Genomic DNA, 26,068 nt, shown 5'->3' with positions numbered 1-26,068 from the left:
GTAGGCCACCACCAGCTGGTGCAGAGTCTGCTCCATGTCATGTTGCTGGTGGCGGCTACCCCCCTTACTAGTTTGGTGAAGGAAGCTGCTCATTAACGACTCTAGACTTAAGCTGCTGCTGATGAAGCTGCTACTGCTCCTACCCCCCCCCCCCATCTCTCCACAGCAGCCGTGGCAGTAGTACGTGAGCAATGAATGCCAGGAATCCCCTGGTTAGACCTGACAGAGGATGGACAATGGTGCACATAGACAGCAGCCAACTGTCTGCACAGTGTTTCTCTATAGTACGCCAGTTGTTCCTCCTTCTCGGCAGCAGGAAAAAAGGCACACATTTTGGACCAGTAGCGAGGTTCCAAGAGGGTGGAGAGCCAAGAGTCATCCCTATGCCAGATGTTGATTTTTCGGCTGTCACTATTTAGGCACTATTAGTCACTATTTAGTGACTGCGCCAGTGACTCTGAGGGACTCTCGGCCTCCATCTCCACTATATACTGCCACGGTGCTTCTGGGTCATCTGGCTTGTCTTCTACCTCCTCTGGATGCTCCTGCTCCTCCTCTCCTGTCACCTGAGTAGAAAAAACAATAATTTCACCAGACTCTGCTTGTGCTCCAATGTTGTCCTCCTCCTCCAGTTCTGCCCCCACCGGACTCATGTGGCCATCGGATGTAGTCTCCACTTCTCCAGTGAATGACGTTATTCATCCCGTAGTCCTTTTCCAGTGGAATGACGTTATTCATCCCGTAGTCCTGGCGACTGACAAATAATGTGGAATCTTCATAGGGTCTGAGCAAACGGCAGGTATTACGCATTAGCTGCCAGTGGCTGACATCAAAGTTACTCCTGTCCGCTTGCATCATCAAAAAATCATTAATGGTTTTTCTCTGTTCATACAGGCAGTCTAACATATGGAGGTTGGAATTCCAATGGTGGAAACATTGCATATCAGCCTATGCTGGGGTAGGCCGTTCTGCCGCTGCAACTCGAGGAGGGTGTGCTTGGCTTGTAAGAATGGCTGAAGTGCATGCACAGTTTCCTGTCCTTCTTTAGAATGTCTTGCAGATGAGTGGAAGACTTTAGGAACCTGTTGACAATCAGATTGAACATGTGCGCCATGCAGGGCACATGGACCATCCCTCCTCAGTGCAGCGTGGACACCATGTTCCTCCCATTGTCTGTCACCAAGGTTCCAATTTGCAGTCGTCGCGGAGAAAGCCACCGATTGATTTCTTCTCGCATGACGCGGAGCAGTTTCTCCCCTGTGTGACTTTGTTCGCCCAGGCAATCCAGGTGTAGAACTGCGTGACACCACTGTGCTCTGCACATATGGTATGATAGAGCAGCACTTAGACTTGTGGAAGCTGAGGTGGGGGTGGAGAAGGAGGAGGAAGTAGACATTGGCGTAGGAGCAGCAGTTGGACAACTTGGAGGAGAAAGTTGTTGGTGTGTCTGGGCGGGAAGCACGTTCACCGAGTGGGCTGTAAAGGACATGTACTGGCCCTGACCATAGTTACAGCTCCACATATCGGCACTGCCGTGCACCTTGGAAGAAACCGATAAGCTCAAGGACTGGCCCACCTTCTGTTCTACATATTTGTGAAGGGCTGATACGGCCTTTTTGGAAAATAAATTTTGGCTTGGAACTCTCCACCTCAGTTCGGCACAAGCCATTATTAGTTCTCTAAAGCAGTGATTTTCAACCTTTTTTGAGCCGTGGCACACTTTTTATACTTAGAAAATCCTGGGGCACACCACCAACCAAAATAGCACAAAATGACACTAAAACAGTCATAAAAGGCCTCCCTTTACTAATAAAAAACCCCTTGCGGCCTCCCTTTACTAATAAAAACCTCTAGCAGCCTCCCTTTACTAATTAAGAGTCCCTAGCGGCCTCCCTTTACTAATTAAAAGGCCCTAGAGGCCCCCCTTTACTAATTAAAAGGCCCTAGAGGCCTCCCTTTACTAATTAAAAGGCCCTAAAGGCCCCCCTTTACTAATAAAAAGCCCCAGCCTCCCTTTACTAATAAAAAAAAGACCCTAGCTTCCCTCCTTATACAAATAATAACCTTATATACTTTCCCTTGATGTCTTCTTCCGCGTACCTTCACTCCTAATGGCGATCCGCCCACCTTCTGTAGCTTTTGCAGGAGCTACAGAAGATGGGCGGATCGCCGACGCGGGCTTGTAGGTAAGTATGGGGGCAGAAACACGGGGGCGCGGCGGCAGCGCTACACAGGGGCACCATAGTTTGGGGAACTTTCCCCGCGGCACACTCAACCATGTGTCGCGGCACACTAGTGTGCCCCGGCACACAGGTTGAAAATCACTGCTCTAAAGGGTGCAGAGTCCACGACTTGGAAAGGGAGGGACTGCAGTACCAACAACATGGTCAGGAGCATGGTCAGCTTCTGCACCTTAGGATGGCTGGACACATACAGTTGTCTTTTTGTAATCGCCTCCTTCAATGACTGATGGCGCCATGCGTAGCGAGGAGCAGGAGAATCTGGACCGGGAGATGATGTCAAAGACAAACAGCTCCCTTATGCAGAGGTGTTGGAGCCTTGACTGGCTGAAATGGCATATGTGCCACAAGGTGCTGCTGTTGCTGCGGCGGCAGGATGGACCAGCACATCTGAGACACGTTTCTCCCTGCCGCACCACCAAGTTGGTGATTTTACCGCCAACACTCTGCACTGAGTGGCTACTACCGTCGCTGCCTCGCTGAGCCCCTGTGCCACTGCTTACTTGGACCTCCAAAGCGGGTTCTGTACCCCATGGCCGTTTGGCTACTGTCCTCGGACTACTTCCACCCTGCTGGTGTACAGCTCCCCCAAAATGGACATGCTGGACTTTGAGAAAAAATCACTCCAGCAACTATGTGGATTTGATACAGATTTTTTTTATATCAACTTTAGCAACAAAAAAGCTATTGAAATTTGCGGTATACAGATCCCCAAAATGGACATGCTGGACTTTGAGCATAAATCACTCCAGCGACTATGTGGATTTTACACAGATTTCTTGATATTAACTTCAGCAACAAAAAAGAACCGAAATTTGGGGTATACAGATTCCCCAAAACGGACACCCTGGAATTGGAGCAAAAATCACTCCAGAAACTACTGTGTACAAGCAGCTAGACGCTAGAGACAGCACATGCAGTGTGAAATGACATGTCTAGTCAGATAATGCTGGAGGGTCCGGAGCAGGGCTTCCTCGGCACGGAAATGACATGTCTAGTCAGATAATGCTGGAGGGTCCGGAGCAGGGCTTCCTCGGCACAACACCTCCACATCAAAATCCAATTCTTGGGTTTTCTCTTTCTCCATCTCTGAAGAGTACTCACTATTGCTGGTGAAAGCTGCTTGGGATCTCCAGCGGGGTGAGCAGGCCTTGCTCCACCTACCGGGGGTCTCTGCTGCGCCACAAGGTAGACCGCAAGATGGCGGACCGTCTTTACTCTCACACGTGAAGGCCATAAAATGGCTGCCGGCCTTATCCACTAGGTCAGTGGTGGCGAACCTATGGCACGGGTGCCAGAGGTGGCACTCAGAGCCCTTTCTGTGGGCACCCAGGCCTTCACCCAACACAAAGTATGCTAGACTGGACTCAAGGCTTCCTGCTGCGGTCCAATACAACCCAGGAGGTGCCATGCTCAGTGCCATTTTAAAGCAACATCCTTGGCTGCCAGGGCTACAGGAAGAACAGGAAGGTGTGGATAGTGATAGATAAGTGTTGAAGTTCCTGCTCTGGGAACCCTGATTTCTCCATTCAGGAGACCCTGGAAGGAAGCTACAATCCAAATTTATCCATCATCTTTCTATTGTATTAGTGAACTCAGGACGCCATTATAATTGAAACCTGTAAAACAGCAGGTATCAATAAGTTACTGCATAAAATGTCATGTTGGCACTCTGCAATATATAAGTGGGTTTTGGTTGAAGTTTGGGCACTCTGTCTCCAAAAGGTACTTTCGGGGAACCAGGGGCCGCCACAATGCTCTCCTGAAAATGGGGAAAGAAAGGAAAGGACTGGTAGCGAAATGTTTGTGACGCCAGTTGGGATAATGGTTGCTGACTTCAGCCCTGGGAGATTGGTGTTACAGGTCAGCGTGATGTTATGAACCCTTGCCGACTAGGGCTGGCTCCCAGGGGGTGGATGGAGGAGGAGGTGTAATTCACTTGACTTGTGATGATGGCGGCGCCAAATAAACACTTGCACACTTTGATTTAAATTGATCTGTAGGGGTGCCAGCCACCTCGGTGAACTATCCTCCTCAATATGATTTTCTTGCTTGTTCCTCAGCTGAACTGAACTCCTCTTATTACAGGCACAACCTCTGCTTGCTGTGCTGCTTAGCTACTCTGTGCTCCTCTGAGACCCAGGCCTCCTGCCTGTCTCCTCTCAGACATGCTTCATCGGCTGCTGTTCACTCTGACTGCTCCCGCAGACTGACTTCACTCCCTCCTCAAGAACACTCACTTCTGACTCCTCACTCACCCTTAACTCCTCCCTCTTCTTCCCACAATTCTTCACTAGTCTCTCACCCTGGTAGGCCTTTCTTTATTAAACATAAAACAATTAAAGGTATATACACAGTACATTGTCATAGCTGTAGGACCCAACATTTTACACAAAGTGGAGGGTGCCACAAATACATTATGGGGTCCGCGGAGTGCATTTTCGTCGGGTTTCCCGACGATTTCCGTTTTGCGCCGCATTTAACAGGGGATTTTGGTGCACGCGATCGGATTTTGGTGCATCGACGGCTTGCACATGACACAAATCGGGGGGGCAGGCTGTCGGATAACCCGATGGATTCGAACTACGCGCGGGATTTAACATTTCGAATTGTGTCGCAAGACATGCACTTACATGCTCCGGGAAGAAGAAGGTGAACTCCGGCTGCCCTCGGCAGGGAAGCGACGGATGCAGGAACTTGGGCGCACAAGCTTCGAGAATTGCGCCGGACTGCATCCTTGTCGGACCGCCCGAATCGGGGATCGGGACAGGGCCAGGTAAGTAAATTTGCCCCTATGTGTCCACAGCATAGAGAGTCACTGATCACTACTTGAAGGCCATCAATTATCGGAACAATGGTCTTGAGTCTCATATTTGATGGAACAGTGGTCACATCTGCTTATTACTGCTCTATTCTCTGTCTATAGGGCAGACAGTAATAGCCAAGAGCTGTAACTCAGTGTTTGTATTACCATCAGTCCCATGATGAGGTGTTAGTTCATCATAATTTATAAATGCTTCAAATAATGAGTAATTGGGACAACCCTGTTTTTGTCTTCAGTGGGGTCCCAGTCCCTTCCAATTGCATATGTATCCATGATCCTGTGGACAGATGATTTGTATTGAATGTGTGCCAACCTCTTTAATGGTAACCTCTTGTGCCCCCCTTTCAGCCAGGACAGGAGGAATATTATTTTGCACAGTTTTGCAATGGGTCTCTCATAGATGTGAAGATGCCAAATGTCCAGCAGATGTCAGTGTAACTACACAATCATAGAAAATTCTTCATTGCATTACAAACCTGGCATCAGTGTGAGATGTAAAAATAAATATACTTGTAATTTTGTTTGTTTGAGATTAGGATTGACACATGGTTTCCATGGCCCTTGAATGAGCTGACTGCCCTATCCACAAACTATAGATAAACATTGTTTGCGGCTCGGGCAGTCTATGCTACTGTCATCGGCGTGTGAGGTCCATGAAATGTAGGACACCGTGGATCTGTTGTCCTATGAAATCCTCAAGATTGCGTTTTAATAGTCCATACATATTTATAAGCTAGCCACAAGATAGCTACACAATATCAGATAATGATGAGCTAATTCTGCCTCCAGTAATGGGATTTAATAATAATAATTCATTTATTTATATAGCGCACACAGATTATGCAGCGCTGCACAGAGCTTACCAAATCGGTTCCTGTCCCCATGGGGCTCCCAAACTAATCAACCTACCAGCATGTTTTGGAGTGTGGGAGGAAACCAGAGTACCCAGAGGAAACCCATGCGAACACAAGAGTACATGCAAACTCTTTGCAGATGTTGACCCTGGGACTTGAACCCAGGTCCCCAGCACTGCAAGGCTGTAATGCTAACCACTAAGCCACCGTGCCGCCCTATCCACACTGAGAAATGACTTACAAAGACAGGTCACTAGTGGATGGGTAAATGCCAGCGAATAATATTACAAATTCTAATAGATATTTCCCTTATACATGTGTCCTCAGCTTTTCCTGCTCTATAACATACTGCTTTCAGCGTATACAGATGATGGGAAAATGCCTTTTGGGCAAAATGATCAAATGGTTATTTACAATTTTTCCTCAAATCAGTCAATTCCTTTAATTTTACTAAACTCTGAATGTAAATGTTTTTTTGAAACATCTAATAAACACTTCCAAAAATAGCTGTATGCTTCCTACTGGTTACAGGAAATACATCACGTTCAATACCCAAGGTTCCAGCAGTTTTCTTACAGGTCTGTAAGCTGTGACTTTATGTAATATATATTCTTTTAATATAGATTCATCTGTTGTCATGTCCACATCCTCCCTCCTACAAGCAGGTGTGTTCATGTGCCAGCTGTCTGCATATAATAACCTCTCTTCTTGGTGTAGTTTATGTTGTACCACCAGTGACTGAGATTATTACAGGAACCAACCAACAAGCAATCACATCCTCATTTTACTAAGCAGCATGGTAGGTTTTTGAATAACTCAATTTGGTATTATTATAAATATTGTTTTTATTCTATTTATCATTATAATTGACTTTATTATTCTTACTATTTACAACTATTATTATTAATTTGTCTTGATAAATTCTTCCTGCTATTAGTAACTATAAATATTATATCTTCTATGTAACACATTTTTGGTTATGTTTCTTTTGTGCATTTATTAATAAGATTTCTCTCCCCTATCTATCTATCTATCTATCTATCTATCTATCTATCTATCTATCTATCTATTGTTCTAAGCTACTAATTTAAAATTGTTATAAATTAAATGATCAACACCATTTTATCCATTTAGTTCAAGCTTGTCATACATCGATTTCCTATATTCCTTTATTCTTGTAGTACGGCTTCATTAACACCTGCCTAAAATCACTTGTAATTGAGAAATTTGGGGATGACTCCTGGCAAAAATTAAAGTAAGTGGCAAAATTATTTGTATCAAGTAGGACTTGAAAAAATTATAAATCAATGACGCCCCTGCAGAGAACAACCATTATGATTGTCGTATTGTACAATGTTTGTTTGTGTGTTGATTATTTATATTTTGAGGCAAAAATAAATCCGGATTCACACAACAGGGGCTAAAGTCCCTCCAAAAGAAAATGGGGGAAAACATTTAAATAAGTACTTTATTATCCCCATGTGCAATGTGTTGCCCCTATGAAAGAACCTGTTTTGTAGCCTATTTTTCCTATCTATCTAAATACAAATAATACATCACTACCAGAGGTCCAGGTTTCCAATCTTAGGCTACCTGCAGACAAATGAGTGCAATTGTGGCCAACAAAGAGCTATCCCATGGACTGGAATAGCACCTGTACTATAACGTATATACAAGTTAGGGCCAGAAATATTTGGACAGTGACACAAGTTTTGTTATTTTAGCTGTTTACAAAAACATGTTCAGAAATACAATTATATATATAATATGGGCTGAAAGTGCACACTCCCAGCTGCAATATGAGAGCTTCCACATCCAAATCGGAGAAAGGGTTTAGGAATCATAGCTCTGTAATTCATGGCCTCCTCTTTTTCAAGGGACCAAAAGTAATTGGACAATGGACTCTAAGGGCTGCAATTAACTCTGAAGGCGTCTCCCTCGTTAACCTGTAATCAATGAAGTAGTTAAAAGGTCTGGGGTTGATTCCAGGTGTGTGGTTTTGCATTTGGAAGCTGTTGCTGTGACCAGACAACATGCGGTCAAAGGAACTCTAAATTGAGGTGAAGCAGAACATCCTGAGGCTGAAAAAAAGAAAAAATCCATCAGAGAGATAGCAGACATGCTTGGAGTAGCAAAATCAACAGTCGGGTACATTCTGAGAAAAAAGGAATTGACTGGTGAGGTGGGAACTCAAAAAGGCCTGGGCGTCCACGGATGACAACAGTGGTGGATGATCGCCGCATACTTTCTTTGGTGGAGAAGAACCCGTTCACAACATCAACTAAAGTCCAGAACACTCTCAGTGAAGTAGGTGTATCTGTTATCTGTCTCTATGTCAACAGTAAAGAGAAGACTCCATGAAAGTAAATATAAAAGGTTCACATCTACATGCAAACCATTCATCAATTCCATAAATAGACAGGCCAGAGTTAAATTTGCCGAAAAACATCTGAAGAAGCCAGCTCAGTTCTGGAAAAGTATTCTATGGACAGATGAGACAAAGATCAACCTGTACCAGAATGAAGGGAAGAAAAAAGTTTGGAGAAGAAAGGGAACGGCACATGATCCAAGGCACACCACATCCTCTGTAAAACATGGTGGAGGCAACGTGATGGCATGGGCATGCATGGCTTTCAATGGCACTGGCCCACTTGTGTTTATTGATGACATAACAGCAGACAAGAGTAGCCGGATGAATTCTGAAGTGTACCGGGATATACTTTCAGCCCAGATTCAGCCAAATGCTGCAAAGTTGATAGGACGGCACTTCATAGTACAGATGGACAATGACCCCAAGCAACAGCCAAAGCTACCCAGGAGTTCATGAGTGCAAAAACGTGGAACATTCTGCAATGGCCAAGTCAATCACCAGATCTTATCCCAATTGAGCATGCATTTAACTTGCTCAAATCCAGACTTAAGACGGAAAGACCCACAAACAAGCAAGACCTGAAGGCTGCGGCTGTAAAGGCATAGCAAAGCATTAAGAAGGAGGAAACCCAGCGTTTGGTGATGTCCATGGGTTCCAGACTTAAGGCAGTGATTGCCTCCAAAGGATTCGCAACAAAATATTGAAAATTAAAATATTTTGTTTGGGTTATGTTTATTTGTCCAATTACTTTTGAGCTCCTAAAATGTGGAGTGTTTGTAAAGAGATGTGTACAATTCCTACATTTTCTATCAGATATTTTTGTTCAACGCTTCAAATTAAACGTTACAATCTGCACTTGAATTCTGTTGTAGAGGTTTAATTTCAAATCCAATGTGGTGGCATGCAGAGCCCAACTCGCGAAAATTGTGCCACTGTCCAAATATTTCTGGCCCTAACTGTAGAAATACATAGGTCTGTTTGTGTGATCATTGCCTGGAGCTGCTGCCTTATATCTATAGTGGATGATTCTTGGGCACCTTACTTTCATCTATAATGATACCTATAATGTATCTTATCCAACATTTCTTTATGGTTTTATATTTACTTATATTGTGATATATCTACTTTGCAGAAGCCTTGCTGGGGTCCAGGACACATTTATGACTTATGAAGTTTATGATGATGCTGTTACTCTGAGAATGGTTAAAGAAGCCTGCAGGATGCTTAGTAAGTAAAAATTACTTGAACTTTAAAGGAGTTTTCCCGTGAAAGAAAGTTTTCAAATTTGAATCCCCAAGTCATGTTTACACAATAAAGATCATTTTTACCCCCTTACTTTTTACTCAATTTTTTTTGCTGTTTAACTCCTTAAGTGATGGTCAGTGTAAAATGCCAGAGTGTGATACCATATGAAGGGGCTAGCACAACCAAAGGGTATATACATGAGCTGGTGCACAATATAATCAACTGAACAACAAAAAAAGAAAGAAAAGAGTATGCACCAAAAAAGGCTCTGTCAATGTAGTATGCAAAAAATTATATAAACTTTATTCAATGCAAAATGGGATACATATATGACATACATCTAAAAGCATCTTAAACATGTAATATACACAAATATCCACTGGCAACCAGGGTCCAGGTCAGCACAGTAAAGACCCCTGCAAGTTCACCCTGTGGCGAACACAAAATCCTCCCAACCAAAGGAATATAGGGGATGACCAAATGTCAAAGGGTCAGATCACAAATAAATCCTAGTGGTCTATCCCTGAAAACTACATAAGTCCTAATGGCTGCCAGACACCATGTCAGAAATAGCCCACATAGGTACCAAGTGCATGAAATGTATAGGTGTTACCTAGATACCGGCATCTAGAGTGCTCCTAAAAGTCTGGCAAGCAGGTGGGAGGAAAGCAGGGGTAACTGGCTCCCCACGTGTATCGTCGTCCTAGACGACTTCCTCAGGGGTTGGTCCCTGCCCACATACCAGAGTGTGGGCAGGGACTCTCTAACTACATGATTCCTTTGTGCTATGAGATGCTGTGAGCTGACAATGTGCTTAGATTTTCAGGGTCCAGGTTTATCTACACTTTCATTTAGCTTCTAAACATTCTACTAGTATCTAACGTAGAGAGAGATGAGAGATGACATATATGAGATGGAGATTCATTAGATGCATATCACACACAATTACACTCTTAGCTTTGCTATATCTCTGCTACATCTGAGCTATAATACACACAGTCCCCTGCTATTAAGATCTTATCTTGCCTGTAGCTTGTCCTCCTCACGCTGCTTGCCAGCAGGAAGTGTTTATGTATGAGCTCGTCTTGAAATGCAGGGGGGTAGGAGGGGGTATGTGTACAGAGACTACAGTAGAAGATATTTATGAGAAGAATCTGCCATGCCCGACCCTAAGTCAGAAAATTTATGGTCAGATCTGGGGGCAACCAAAATTGTATACTCCAGGACTGATAGAAACAGGTTGGAATTATATCAGTGAAATGCTGTATTTTTGTTAATAACAGTGAGTTAGAAAATGTGTTATTTTGTTATCCTGAGTATATATAAGAAACTTGTCTTTACCCCTTTAATGTAGCCACTAAGTAAATGTGCCCCTATTTGTTCACCTAGCATTCTACGTATACATTACTTTCTCCTAATATGGTGTGAGCAGGGCAGGTGTGACATGAACCTAAGCTTTGCCAATCAGAATAAAAGTAATTAGGTAGAAAATCGAGACATAGAATTTGGTGTATGTAAAAAATATTTTCTGAACTAAAGTGTAAAATTTCCTTAATTTCTCATTTTTAAGAAAAAATCTAGTATCTATATGGATGCTGTCAGTGAGGGCTACAGCATTCATTAGCTTGTTATGATAAAAGAGTTGTTCAGTAAACTTGTGATATTATATATTAAAGAGGGTGTCCTATAAAAAAAAACTATTATAAAGGGGCCTTACAGGGGGCTTTACTGAACACCCCCTTTAACCATTGCAAGACTGGGCCAAGACTGGTTGTGTCTGGACACATTTTTTTTTAACATATGCAATGTTTTTTTTTTCCATTTTGCACAACATTTGGCAAATTGTTCTGGATACATTTTAATAGCATTTTCATAGTAATCTTTTTTTTTTTTTACTATCTGTGTAAAAAATAAAAAAAATGGAATTTAGATCAGCAGAAATAATAGTTCTAATAGTTTTTTCTTGCTAAAATGTCATTACAGAATTGCTAGGTGATTAATGTAAAATCGGGTAGTTAAGTTGATGACTATGCAGTGGATTTGGAGGTATTTTAATGTTATGCCCTTATTATTAAAGGTGTATCTGAGGAAGAAGTTCTGAGGCTATTTGGAGCTTATTTCTTTTCCTTCTGTAAGCAATCTGGATATGATCGAATGCTACGAACTTTAGGAGGAAACCTAACTGAGTTTATTGAGAATCTAGATGCTCTTCATAGCTACCTCACACTTTCTTATAAGGTAATTCCTCATATCATATTCTACTTTGTGAATCAACATTGCTCTACTTGTATATTTTCATGAGTTTTGAAAAATTTTCAAGAAATTTCCCCAATTGGCATTCCTCTAAAAAGCGATTTTTGTCTTCCTCAAGACAATGGGGCACATTTACTTACTCGTCCCGTTGACGCCGCCGATGCGGAATGTCCAACGAGGATTCAGGTCTGCCGCAATTCACTAAGATCGTGTGTCCAATTTCCTGCATGTTTTGCTTCCCCGCTAAGGTCCGCCGGAGTTCACCTTCTTCTTCCCGGTACATGTGAGTGCTGATCTTGCGACACAATTTGCTTTTTAAATTCCGCGATTTGTCCGAATCAGTCGGGTTGTCCGACGTTCATGTCCCCCAATTTGTGTCGCATTCAAGCCGGCCCCGATGCGCCACAATCCGATCGTGTGCGCCAAAAACCAGGGGAATTCAGGACAAATCAGAAAAAGATCTCGAAACCTGATGAAAATGCGGCGTTTGGACCCTTAGTAAATGTGCCCCAATAGCTTCCACTATGTGGTGTGGTTGTCACCAGAATGTGGCCTTTCTAAATCCCATTTCATTTGATGCAAGCAACATGTGTAGTCAAAGAAGTCTGAGGAGATTTATCCTTAAACCCTCAAAGGACATGTGGACTTTGGCCATAGTCCCCAGAATAGTAACTATCGTTCCTACAATACACTGTAATACTACAGTGCTAAATGATCTGTAACAGGGTTGAGGGGAGAGATCATGCAGACAGTGCTGATAGGACCAGGTGTAGTAGAGCTGAAGGTGATACTTCAGCTTTGGCATTACATTTGTAGCTGCAGCACTACTTTACAGACCAGGATGTGTTGAGCTTGAGCCGGGACACAAGCACTTTGGGGTGGCTGGACGTCGGATGATGGGGATACTGATTCCCTGCATTGGGGCATGTAAACCTGTGACATCATGAGGTAAGCACCAGTAGGCAGGAACTTTGTGAGCTCCAACTGCAGTGCTGCTCGCACAACATAGTTGGCAGTCATTCGGCGGCTCCTCTCCACACTAATGCCTTTAGTCTGCCGCCACTGCCTCCAGCCTGAAGCGTTATTTTAACACAGCATGTCCTGGCTGTTACTGACCTCAGAATCCTGCATGATGCTGGCATGCCCCTCTACCATTGTCTACCAGTGGGCGCCGCCTGAAGCAAGATTATCAACTTGCCTCATGGGTTGTGTACTCCTGGGAGCATAGTCAAGATATACTAAAGTCAGTATGAATATAGTTAACAAGCATGAGGAACAACAGGAATAGCTATTTGAATTCACACCAACAAGGTCACACACGGCAAATTGGTTGACCATTAAAGGGGTTGCCCACTTTACTTCAAGTTGAGGTGTTAAGGTAAACCTAACTGATTCTTGTCTTATTTTCCTGAAAAGTACTGTAATAGAAAAAATGAACTTAAGATGACGCCGAGATCTTAGACCGCACCTAAAACTTAGAGGCTAAGAAATGTGAGTGTGATATGAACAGCAGAAAACTCTCCAATCAAGAGACATTGGGGCAGATTTATCAAGCAGTCTGAAAGTCAGAATATTTCCAGTTGCCCATGGCAACCAATCACAGCTCAGCTTTCATTTCACCAGTGCTCATGAATATTTTAAAGGGGAGCTGTGATTGGTTGCCATGGGCAATTGGAAATATTCTGACTTTCAGACTGCTTGATAAATCTGCCCCTATGTCTGATATTGTTATGCTTTGTATATGCTCCTCCATTTCTAGTTTTTCCCTAATTTTCTATATAGATTTGTGAAACCAAATAAACTTGCGCAGTGCTGATTTTTGCCCGGGCCGACAGTGGCATGAGCATGTCTTGCATCAGCAGTGGTCTGATTCATTTCCTTGCGACCGTGCACACATGCAATAATTTGAAAACACACAGTTGACGCACCATAAAGAGGATATCTTAAATCCTACCCTAACAGAGGGACAGCATAATTGGTAACATACCAATATACATCTATTAAAAGTTCTGCACAGCTTTCTTGAAATTTAAAAGTATCCCTTCAGATCAGAAATGTGTTTTACCTGATAAGCTGCCATTCCTGTGGCTGCAGATGGAGGGTTATGTGATTCTAACTGTCCATGACCAAATCCTTTCTTAGGACCTTATGAGAGCATTTATGAATACACGCTTATGGTCCTGGAATGTAGATGGGACAGTTAGAACACATTATAGATGTATATTAGTAAATTGCCTTAAATCCTGCCCCCATACGCTACAAAAGCATGAAGTAAATTGGCCAACCCCTTTAAATATAGCACCAAGCCTGTATAGCAGAATAAATTGCCATTGGCAGTGAATTCTAAAATAGTTTAGTTTTTTCCCTACATATATGACCCACATTTATTATATTTGACATTATCTAGGCTGCAGTTACAACTTCTGATTCATTAAACTTATTTAAGATCAACTTTATATTGTATTATCTGCAGGAAATGAACGCTCCTTCCTTTCGAGTGGAAAAGACCGGTGATGGGACCATGCTCCTTCATTACTATTCAGACAGAACCGGCTTATGCCACATAGTCCCAGGTAGGAGCTGATCTGGCGACCATATGCTGAGATATCTTATTGAAGACAGATTCGGCTTGCACCAGTATGCCTCCACAATATCACCATTCCCAATGGGACACCTGTGGTCACCTCTTATAAATGAAAGCTGAATATATAGTTTACGTACCTTTGCTTTTCCTTTTGAAATCCCATATACATACAACATGTGTATTAATGTAGGGATCTGATGACTCCAGCATCATTAGACTGTATCTCCCTTGAGTACAAAAGTATAGGGAAGGAAGAAATCTACTGTACTTGCATTATCCTATTTTTTCCAATATCTGCTTTTTGGGAAGAGTCCAAAAAACACACACATGGTTTCTGACCAATATTTATCTACCTTAATGGTAAACAGTGATTTTATCAGCAAGTCTAAGAAATGCCGAGGGACATCAGTTTCTCAGACCAATTAGAGTTGTCACCAGTCCAGTAAACCCCTGGCCGTTCTTCGCTCAGTGAAGCCGATCCAGGTGAATTTATATTGCTGGACATAGAAGGCCAAAGTAGTTTTGAACAATTTGAGATAAATACCTCATTTGTCAATTTTATACCCTTTTTTTATTGCAGACCACTCACCCCTAGGACTATGTCAAGTGAGATTAGTATTACTACCAGGATGAAGGGATGTAAACCAAGCACACTGACATACTGGTGTGTGCCCCCTCTAGTAGGATCTGCCCTTCTTTTTAACTTCCTATGCCCTGGTTTAAAAAAAAAAAAAAAAAAAGGCTTTTAAAAATTATACAGGTGAGCCTGAGGATCTCCATGCTCTATATGGCTTAATGGAGCATGGAGCGGCAACAAGCTAATTTGCATAAATTTGAAAGACTGTTTTTCTTAAAAACAAGGGCATAAGAAGCTTATAGAAGAAAAGATCCTGCCAGAGGTGGCACACACCAGTATGTCAGTGTGCTTGGTTTACAATCCTTCATCCTGGTAGCAGTTGGTAAGGAGTGTTATTGGGAAATTAATTAAATTGATTAAATGTAATTTGGAAATTAATTAAAAGTCTTTTGTATGCAGGAATTATAGAATCCGTAGCAAAAGATTTCTTCAATCGTGATGTAACCATGAGAATCATCTATCAAGCCGAGGAGAAGGAACGCACTGGGAAGAAGGAGCATGTCATATTTGAAGTTCTTCAGAAGAAGTTTAATAAATCATTGGAGAATTTGGAGGATGCAGGCCCACGGTGCCAGGATCAAGTAAGTTCAAAGTTATGCAAAGGTTATATACTAAGTAGCCACTATGGACTGGTATTATATGTAGGCAAGACCCAAAATAAAATTCACTATAGTAGGGTCTAACTATACGTTACCAAAACGAAATATTCAGAGAGAACTCAACTGCATTAGGAATGTAGCTCTGGAGTATATTGTAGGCTGTACTGTATTCTACAAGCTTGTACTCACAATCAGTACAATGTCAATCATTCACAAAGTTATTCAACTTTATGTAGATCATAATATATATATGTAATTTAAAATCATGTGTGCCCCTTAATACATGTCTAGAAAGATCTCACAATGGTTGTTATAGACTTTTTTTTTCCGTTCCAATGTAAGGCTATATTCACACTGCCGTTGCCCGCCCGTACCGTAGCGGGCAACGGCAGTGTACGGGGAGAGGAGGAGGAGGTGAGCGCAGCTCACCCCCGCCCCTCTCCATAGCAACCTATGGCGCACGGCGCCGTATTACGGGAAAAGATAGGACAGGTCCTATCTTTTTCCCGGGTACGGAACGGTACGGTGCCGCACGTGTGCTGCACCGTACCGCTCCCGTAGGGTGCCGTGCGCCCATAGAAGTGTATGGGGGACGTATATCGGCCGTATATACGTCCCCCATACGTTAGTGTGAATGTAGCCTAAGTATTAATGTTTAATATTTTTCTAACCAGGCTCAAAATCACAAAAAGCTAAAGAAATTTAATGGTGCAGATAATGAACTGGTAAGGAAATCTCACTGGGACATCATCAGGAATGTTGTCAGGTTTGGAAAAGGTGAGCGATTTGGTCTCGTGACAGGATTGAGATATATGGTGGGTTAGTGTTTTTGGTGGGGATAGCCTGAAAAACAAGTCACTCTCTACAAGTTGTGGGAAACCTATGGCATGGGTGGCACTCAGAGCCCGCTCTGTGGGCATGTGGTCTGCCACCAAGTGCAGAGCTCGCCAGACCGGAACTATAAAAGCTTCTTCTCTGGGACCCTTAATTGTTCCTGTTTTGGGGACCCTGGAGGGAATCAACAGTGAATAATAATAATAATAATCTTTATTTATATAGCGCCATCAAATTCCGTAGCGCTTTACAAATCAACGTTTCTGGCTTGACCGCGATCCTCCATGTGCCCCTGTGCCCAGCAATATGATCTTACCTCTCCGCATTCCGGATTCCCGTACGGTGGCTGTTTGTGCGTGCACCCATCTCCTAGGGCGGCCGCACCGGCTTCAGAATATTTAAAGGGCCAGCGCACCGCTAATTTGTGCTGGCCCTTTTCAGGATATGGATAATAGCCGGCGTCTCCCAGATCTTTGCGCTCAGTGCCTAAGAGAAAGCTTTGTCTTGTGCCCTGTGCCTGTAATTGGAATCCATGTTGTGACCCCAGACCTGTTCCCGTTTTCACTCCTCCACTGCTAGCCCTGACCTTCTGCTCCGTCTCTGACCCTGAACCTTTGCCGCCTGTCTTGACCTCCAGCCTGTCCTCGACCTTGTCCTTAGCTGCCACACCTGTGGAACGGCCTGGTGGTACCCCGCCGCAGCAAGTCCAACCCGCTTTGTGGCGGGCTCTGGTGAAAACCGGGTGGCACTTAGATTCCGTTCAAACTTCCACCACGGAACACACATCAACGGGGTCCACTAATATTTTTCCCCCTCCCTCCTGGAAGGGGAAATTCTTTTGCACTTAGATTCCGGTCCCAGGTGTCGTCTTGTGTCATTGTCCGCAGTGGTCCAGGGGGTCCACTACCCCAGAAGCCTGACTATAATTTAAATTTACCCTCATTCTTTCAATGGTATTGGTGTTCTGTGCTATAGCAGGGAGCAATAAGTTAGCAATAACTTACTGCTAAAATTGTTGTGTTGGCACTGTATGATATAAAAGTGGGGTTGCTGTTCGGGAAATCTGTCTCTAAAAGGTTTGACATCATTGCTCTATAGAATATACCATACATACCATATACCTTAGGTTGTTGTCAGATGAACACACTGTGATAGATATCCCTGCTATAAACCTGCACAAATGGCGCAGTGTTGGATTACCTTCCTTAAGAACTAATAGGCTAGACATGTTGAAACTAAACATGCCCAATCCTTATTACCACTGTGAGTGCTATTGGGGAAGAGTTTTTAGGCTCCTATACACAGTAGGATGGCTGTAATGTGTATAAGCACAGACATTTAGAAACCGGGATAGGGCACAAGGTAAACTTTTAGCATTATTCGGGAAAACCTAATAAGGGACATTGGTCAGCAAGTAAAAAAGGGGAAAAATTAAAAAGTCATATTATCAGCTCATAAGGAGAACCTTTTTCCTTCTTTTTCCAATGTGATTGTGACTGTCATGACAAAGATATTGCTATCATATTTTCTTATGTTCCAGGAAGTTTGCTACATACATTTCAACCAGTTTATCCCAGCAGGCTGTGGATGGATGAACAGGCATTCTGCAATGAGTTCCCCTTCCATATTATATTTGACAAACAAGTAAGGAAGCTCATGATATTTTTACTACACACATCATACAACATGGAAATGAATGCATGTGCAAATGTATCATAGAAATGCTATATAACTGTGGTTGAGCTCATAAACAATAAATATTAAACCAAAGAAAAATACAGAGCAACACCAGTATTTATTAGAATAAGTATAAAACAATCATTTTATTAAATATACATAAAAAAAAGTTAAAAATCAAGAAGAGAATACACAAACTAATACAGTGCTGGACAGTGGATCACCAAATAGTAAAGTGCATATTAGCAAAATGGGGGGTACCAGGGACTACCATATATTGTTAACGACTGCACATTTGTATAGTGTAATGCACCCCACCAAGCCCTTTTTTTCAGGGAAACTTTGGACAGATCCTTCTGTTTCCAGAGTTTGCTGGTGTGCAGTCCGGGTGTTGGATCACCACTAATGACATGTTGATGACCTTCCAGAAGATTGGCCATCAGGGGAGGGGGTAAATTTAAGGGGGTATTCCCGGTAGAAGCATTTATGACCTATCTTTTGACAAAAGCTCATTAGCTCTTTTGCATAGTTGTCTGTAACACAGACTTTGCATAGAATTGAAAGGTGCATGCTCAGAATCGGGACTACATTTTGTAAAGATTTTTTTCTATAACTTCATGTGCCAGGAGACTGGACTACTCCATTCAGATCATAGGATATGTCCTAGATAGTTTGTGTGGAACAGCTAATAGTAGCATCCGGTGGGCAGGTGACAAATACTTCTGGTTGGGATGTACTAAGAAGTCTGGGAACTAGCTGAATATTACTTATACCATAGAAGAGGAAGAGGCTGGCACTCCAGGGCATGCTTCAAATGATATCCACTTTCATTGATTAAACGCTACACATCTCTGGACAAGGTACATCAGCAAAACAAACAGATCAACGCGTTACAACACTAAGTCTTCTGCTTTTGTATTATTGGCAAGAAATGCAATTAAATATTTGCTCTATTATCACACATTTCCAGTTTGGAAGACATTGACCTTCTGATACATATGTGTGCATGATATGAGTAGTTGATTTGTGACATCCCTTAAAGTTTCCCTTGAACTCAATGTTTTCTCATTCTATTGTGAGATTTTTAGATGTTTTTCTGTCACCAGCTAAAAGTGAAGCAGGCCGGAGTGAACATACAGAAGTACGTCCCTGGCATCCAGACTATGGACATCAGATTAGATGAATATTTTACCATCGTCCATCCTCAGGTTACTTTCACCATCTCCAACATTCAGATGTTCACTAATAGCCAGTTTGTGCTGAAGACAAAGCGAGAAATGATGCCACTATCCTGGAAGAAGCAGCGCATGCTGAAGCTCAGAGGTAATATTGGAGATTATAACTGGAGGTATTAAGTTAGAAAGTTGAATAAGTTTATCACTAAAGTTACGTTCTCCCCACCCCTTCTGCTGCCAGAATTCAGGAGATCCAGTTAGTGATGATCCTGGAAGCAAGGGCGTCAAATATAGTAAAGGGGACATTTGGGTATTGTTTTACCTGTATACAGGTTCCCTTTAAAGTTTTACCACAATATCCACATGACAAAAAGGGGAACATATAGTTAGGAACCCAACCCCTAAGGATTGAGAGAATGGGGGACCAGAAGACCACCAGTAAGTGAAACCCTGATGCCCATACATGACCGCTACATGATAATAATGTATGTATTTCACTTCACATTCCCTCCAGGACAGATGATATGGATGGACTCCATACAATGCATGCTCTACATGTGTTCTCCAAAGCTGCGCAGTTTACAGGAACTAGAGGAGAGGAACATGCATATTTCTGATATCGCCAAACATGACGTAACCAGAGACCTCATCCTTTTGAACCATCAAAGATTGGCAGAAATGGAGCTGTCCAACCAACTGGAGCGAAAGAAGGAAGAACTGCGAATATTGTCTAAAAACCTGGAAATTGAGAAGAAGAAAACGGAGACATTGTTGTATGCCATGCTTCCTCAACATGTGGCCAATCAGTTAAAGGAAGGCAAAAAAGTACAAGCAGGTACCATATTGTTCCTTTAGGGACTGGTATATTGATATTCAACCCAAATGTGTAAAATACATAGGGGCATGATCAAGATTTCCTGAACACAAATTCATTTATTTGGAACCCTAATATGGTAGAAAATATGGAAACATATTGTGGCCTAGATAGTGTGTGAAGTTCTATATTTTAGAATGTAACTTTTTAGAATCCTTTATTATTATACTTATGTAATGTATATGCTCATGGATTGTTTGTTTCATTATAGGGGAGTTTCAGTCGTGTACGATACTGTTCAGTGATGTGGTGACGTTTACAAACATATGTTCTGCTTGTGAGCCCATCCAAATAGTCAACATGTTAAATGCAATGTACTCAAGATTTGATCACCTGACAAGTGTGCATGATGTATATAAGGTAAAAGTCAGCAGAAATCTTCACCACCAATATTATAGGAGGTTTTCTGAAACTGGTGCCAGAAATACTGCCGAATACTCTTAGAATAGGTCAGCAGTATAAGACTAGTCCCCAGACTTTACCATCAATCAGCTGTGTGATATAAGCCCGGCTCCTATACAGTAGACCTTTCACTTCTGTATCTTGTATACATAAAGGTGATCAGTGCAGGGTCAGATTGTCAAACCCCCATGACCTTTTCATATACACAAGTGAAAATCATATGTCTCCCTACTAGGTAGAGACTATTGGCGATGCATACATGGTGGTTGGAGGAGTACCAATTACAGATGAAACCCATGCACAAAAGGTGGCAAACTTTGCTTTGGGAATGAGAATTGCAGCTAAAGAAGTCATGAATCCAATATCTGGGGCTCCTATTCAGGTAAATGACTCGGTTCGTTCCATGGATCTTATTTATTATGGTCAGTACTATATTCCTAATAAAACTGTTCATTTAGATCAGGGTCGGGATTCACACTGGACCTGTCTTAGCTGGAGTTGTTGGAGATAAGATGCCGCGGTACTGCTTGTTTGGAGACACCGTGAACACAGCTTCCAGGATGGAAAGTCACGGGGTTCCAGATAAAATACATCTGAGTCCAACAAGTTTCAAGTAAGAATAATAGGGTGATTATTAGTAAAACATAACTTTTAAGCTTTCTATATACTTGTTCCCCCCACGCTACATACATTTCTTTCATTTTATTAGTTTATATCTACTGTAAAGGTGAGATACTTAAAGGGGTATAGTTATTGGTGGAATTGAGGTAGAAGATGCCACTTAGGAAGCCACTAAAGGACACATGGTGGATGGTGGCTCTGATAGGTGGAGGGCCTCCCAGGGTCCATGTTATGACCAGCTACATCATTACAATTATATTGCCATTAGGTCACTTGATTCCAACTACCTGAATAATTGACATTACTTCCAAGGTTGTTCTGTTAACACTGCAGAAGATTTTCTCATACTGAAAGGATTTGTAGAGTTCTTATTGACATCCTACATTTGCAGCGCCCTGAAACATCAGACCTTTGACATTGTGGAAAGAGGAGTCATTGAAGTAAAAGGCAAAGGTAAAATGAGGACATATTTCTTGTTAAGGAATTTGCACTTATCAGAAGAGGAGATCATGGGAAGGCAAAATCATCAGGAACTGGGAGCAAATACTAACAACACTATGGGTATGTAACTACTGAGACAGAAACTTTAGCTACTGGGAGTTTCCATTGTGGCAAAAAAAAAACGGATCCATTTATATGATCAGGCTTGTTTCGGCCCTTTCAAACACATCACAAAATATAATTAATAATTCTTAGTGTCTGCCTCATAGTACAATGCAACCCTTCCTTTAGCGCCTCCATTAAAGTGCCCCTTTTCTGGAGCCCTCATCACTTAGTAAGGACCACTTGGTTGGTCCCTACTTAAAATGCCCCTCTTTCTGTAGCCCCTAACTTATTATTTGTTTTATGCCCCCCTCTTCTGTAGCCCTACTCAACTTATGCTCTTTAATGTAGCCCCAATACTTTATATCCCTCTTATGTAGCACACTGCAGATGTACCTGATCACTGTGGGTGCTACAAGTCGCAGCCTCACTACTAGTCGTATAAGATCTCTAACACCCCTTTAAGACAAATACACATATAACTTTTGTCAGAAGCACATGTTTTTTTTCAAGCATATTCTGATACATACAACTATAATATCACTCAATTACTTTCTTCCAGGATCAACCGAATTAGGAAATTCAGAAGCTAAAATTGGTGCAGTAGAGACAGAAATGGAAAAGAAAAGCAGTCATCTCCATCAGACTGCCCCCACGTCCAAGACATGCCATCTGCTATAGACAGCTCAAGTAACTTTACGAGCAAAATGGCCAAAATGTTAGGTCATAGCATAAAGCCAAACAGCCGCACAATGTCAGGAGCAGTTATCTCAGTGACTTTCCCCATAGTACCATTATGAGATGCTGTTATATCAGCTAGACGGGTTAAAAATGGACAAATCATGGGAGGAAATGTGGGAATATGAGATTTATTTCTAAAGCAAGCAAGTGGATTTCTGTAAGTCTCACTTGGATGGATGGGGCATTTACAGAAATAATTTTAAAAATCATTATGAAATCAGATTTACACTTTGTCATGTAACAACTTGTCATATGTGCTTTCCCCTCTTAAACAGAATGATATTGTGCTGCTCATCGTTTTCTTTCCAGAGTTATGGATTTTTTCTCTTCTAAGTTAGTTGTCAGAAATCTTCCTCAGCAGCAGTGAAGGGAGCTAAGAACAACCTTTTCTTGTCTTTGCCCTGAGCTCAGTCAGTTACAAGCTGTTCTCGTGTAAGAATGCTTTGTATTCTCTCTTGAAGTAATGTATCAACAAATCCAGTTTCACTGAATACTGCATACTACATAGTGACTAGCCTGGCAGCTTACATCACATGTAGGAACATGTAGCATGTCATAAGTAGTAGCAACCAGCAGTAAACCAGTTACATGTAGGGGCAGATTTATCAAGCTGTCTGAAAGCCAGAATATTTCTAGTTGCCCATGGCAACCAATCACAGCCAATCACCCCTTTTTAATATTTATGCGCACTGGTAAGATGAAAGCTGAGCTGTGATTGGTTGCCATGGGCAACTAGAAATATTCTGACTTTCAGACAGCTTGATAATTCTGCCCCGTAGTGTTTATAGTTAGTGCAGTGTGAGCACTAAAGGTTAACAGCTTCCCTGCTAAGTGTCCAGCGAGTAGAAGGAAGGGAAAGTTTGCTGCAGAGGAGTCTATAATAGAACTTAAAATGCAGATATATAGAAAGTTCTGCAGAATCACTTCTGGATCTACAGAACTAAAGCCACATGGACTTGTTACACAAAGGAATCATAATATGACCTCCTCATATTGTGAGTGAATTAGTCCAGTTTCTTGTGTAAACGGGCCATAATAGCGATGGATCGTCGGTCCCCATGCTGATCCCTGCTAAGATGCCCTTTCCAGGATTTAAAGCTTTCCAAGGATAGGAAGAAACTGCTGGGCATAGGTTATAAAAGTAATATAGGCTTTTGATTTATGAAAGAAAAAAACAATTATCGGAGTAGCATTATCCTATGTACTTCGTCACTGATCCCTTTGGTCTAGTGGATGTCAACTAATTGTGAGTGCAACCTCTGAGACTTACAACCTATCCTGAGAATAAAGAGGTATCATTTCGTGCTTTGACCACATCCAAGATTCCAAGTTGTAGAACTCTTTGCCACCTAACCAGTTTGACCAAGAGCTACTCTCAAAGGTTTCCACCCTTTAGCCCCTGTACAGTGATTAGGACTTTTCTGTGACAGGGTCACCACACTGCTCCTCTTAGTATAGGTGGCAGCTAACCTAGAAGGGTCGAAGCACACTGGGGTGAGGAACCATGAGAAGAGGTGGAGGCGATAGGTCAGGGTAGGCAGATTTTGTGCATAGTCAGTAATCCAGGCAGAAAACAAAGCCATTCATTGAACAAAGAAACAAGGATAACATTCACAGGATCTAAAAAGATAGGATCATTTCTGCTCAGGTAGCTCACATACATAGACAGCAGATAGAGGTAAGTCAAGAAATGTTTGCTTTCAGCTTTTTGGCAACAAAATGAGCAAGTCTTTTTCCTAGCATGTCTTTTCTCTGTATAATATGTCTGGTCAGTGTATTGGTTAGAATCATGTGCAAATTTGGAAGGTCATAATCCTTTCCAGGGGACTAATTGATATCAGGAACAAAGTGAAGGTGGTGAGGATATCAACTTCTAATGACCGGGTGATGCAGTGGCTGCTCGGCTTTATAGTACATACTGTACAATATGTGTCTTCATTGGGATTGTGCGAGTATATGTGTAAGAAAAAAACATCCTGCAACATGTTTCTCCACCTCTTGGTTTTACTGACACAATGTGAATAGATGTATCATCAGATCTTGTTTAACGTATATTCAGCAAACTTTATCAGAGGTTTAGCTAAATAATGCAGAAAAGAAGTAATATCTCATAACATGATGGCATGATTTTTTTTTAACTTAATTAGATTCTGATGGTAGATTCCTTAAATCCAACTCACCCCTAATCACCTTTTACTATTTTCTAAACCCTGATGCCCTTATCCCTAAGGATGATTGTACAGAGGGCCAGATTATAGAGGGGCCCACCCTAATCACCCACAGCACGTTCGTCTATTAACCAGGGGGGGGGGGGGGGGGGGAGTGTGTGTGGGTTTTACTGGGGCAGCTCTATAAATTTATTTCTAGCATCATTTACAAAATTTCTATATGCAGGGAAAAAATACCTGCTTGGTCTGCAGAAGAATCTGACTCAATGGGGAAAATGTATCATAACGTAGGCTCTTTGGGACAGTTAATAATAATAATTCTTTATTTATATAGCGCACACAAATTCCACAGCGCTGCACAGTGTTTGCCAGATCAGTCCCTGTCCCCATGTGGCTCACAAACTAATCGACCTACCAGTATGTTTTTGGAGTGTGGGATTGGAGTGGCAATAGTCTTAGTGTTTGCAACTTATATTGCTCATCTATGGATACATCATCAATAGTCCAATCTCAAAAGAGGAATTAGGAAACATATAGATTGTGAGCCTTACAGCAGGGTCCTCTTTCCTAATCTCTTGTAGTCTTGTATTTGTACTTGTACTTGTTCTTGTCTTAATGTAATGTATGTGAAGCCCTTACTGATTGTACAGCACCATGAAACTATAAATAATAATAATAATAGCAGCTTCATTTTCTGTAAGGAAGAGGGAAGGGGTTGTCAGTTTTCTGATTTCAATGTTTCATAAATGCAAATTTTAAGAAAAAAAACCCAATTCATCCTATTTGTGTCCTGCCACTCATGTTTATATCACAGATTGTATGTTGGGAGTCTCCATGTCCTCCGCCCGTGTTCAGGTGTTGCCTTATTGATTGGATGTGCTCTCTAGTGTCCCATCCCGGATTAGAAATAAGTGACTGACTGGTCGCATCTGTCCCATCACTGCACAAGGTGATAATTGACTATGATCAACTAAGGGGAATACAATAATCCCTATGAAAGCTCCTCTAGGAGTCACACATTGTAAAGACATAAGAGACTTGTGAAAACTCTTAATTGTAAATATTCCTTGTGGTATTAAACATTCACTTCCCCCTGATCAGAACACAGACTGCAGTATCCAGTACTGCTATTAACCAAACTCTAATACGTATGAAAATTAAAAATCGTCCCGAACGCCTATGTGTTTCAATGGAAACGCAAGCAATCGGTAACCAGAACCGGTGTCTCGCATTGAAACAATACAAGACACCGGGTTCTGGTGATTGATCACATGCATTTCGACAGAAATGCATATATGTGATCAGACTGAGGCCTGCCTGGTGTGACCCAACCCTTCAGGCACACATTACTTATTGTCATGCGTTAAATCAGCATCAAATATGTGTGTATATCATGCACATTTGTGTAGTAAGTTTTTTTTCCACA

The 26,068-nt window shown here is 42.0% G+C and overlaps 1 protein-coding gene across 1 annotated transcript; it reads left to right on the top strand.

Annotated features, from left to right (window-relative positions):
• Positions 1-4,040: 4,040 nt before the first annotated feature.
• Positions 4,041-22,414, top strand: LOC140117027 (guanylate cyclase soluble subunit beta-2-like). Its single transcript, XM_072133460.1, has 16 exons — positions 4,041-4,103; positions 7,100-7,173; positions 9,422-9,516; positions 11,612-11,772; positions 14,261-14,360; positions 15,408-15,611; positions 16,022-16,025; positions 16,338-16,384; positions 17,982-18,085; positions 19,225-19,441; positions 19,808-20,128; positions 20,379-20,527; positions 20,805-20,951; positions 21,028-21,182; positions 21,582-21,751; positions 22,296-22,414. Exons 1-16 carry the CDS (start codon positions 4,041-4,043, stop codon positions 22,412-22,414), a joined length of 2,130 nt encoding a protein of 709 aa, XP_071989561.1.
• Positions 22,415-26,068: the final 3,654 nt, after the last annotated feature.

This window comes from Engystomops pustulosus, chromosome 2 (genome assembly GCF_040894005.1).
Source record: "Engystomops pustulosus chromosome 2, aEngPut4.maternal, whole genome shotgun sequence".
Classification (NCBI taxonomy): Eukaryota; Metazoa; Chordata; class Amphibia; order Anura; family Leptodactylidae; genus Engystomops; species Engystomops pustulosus.
The sequence above is the reverse complement of the archived record's forward strand: the minus strand, read 5'-3'. Positions and strand labels throughout refer to the sequence as shown.

Excerpts from the sequence above, each read along its gene's own strand:
- LOC140117027 (XM_072133460.1), top strand. The coding sequence starts at position 4,041 with ATGTTTGTGACGCCAGTTGGGATAATGGTTGCTGACTTCAGCCCTGGG. Across the intron at positions 18,086-19,224 it reads ATATTATATTTGACAAACAA|CTAAAAGTGAAGCAGGCCGG; the intron begins GTAAGGAAGCTC and ends TTCTGTCACCAG. Across the intron at positions 21,752-22,295 it reads AAATACTAACAACACTATGG|GATCAACCGAATTAGGAAAT; the intron begins GTATGTAACTAC and ends ACTTTCTTCCAG.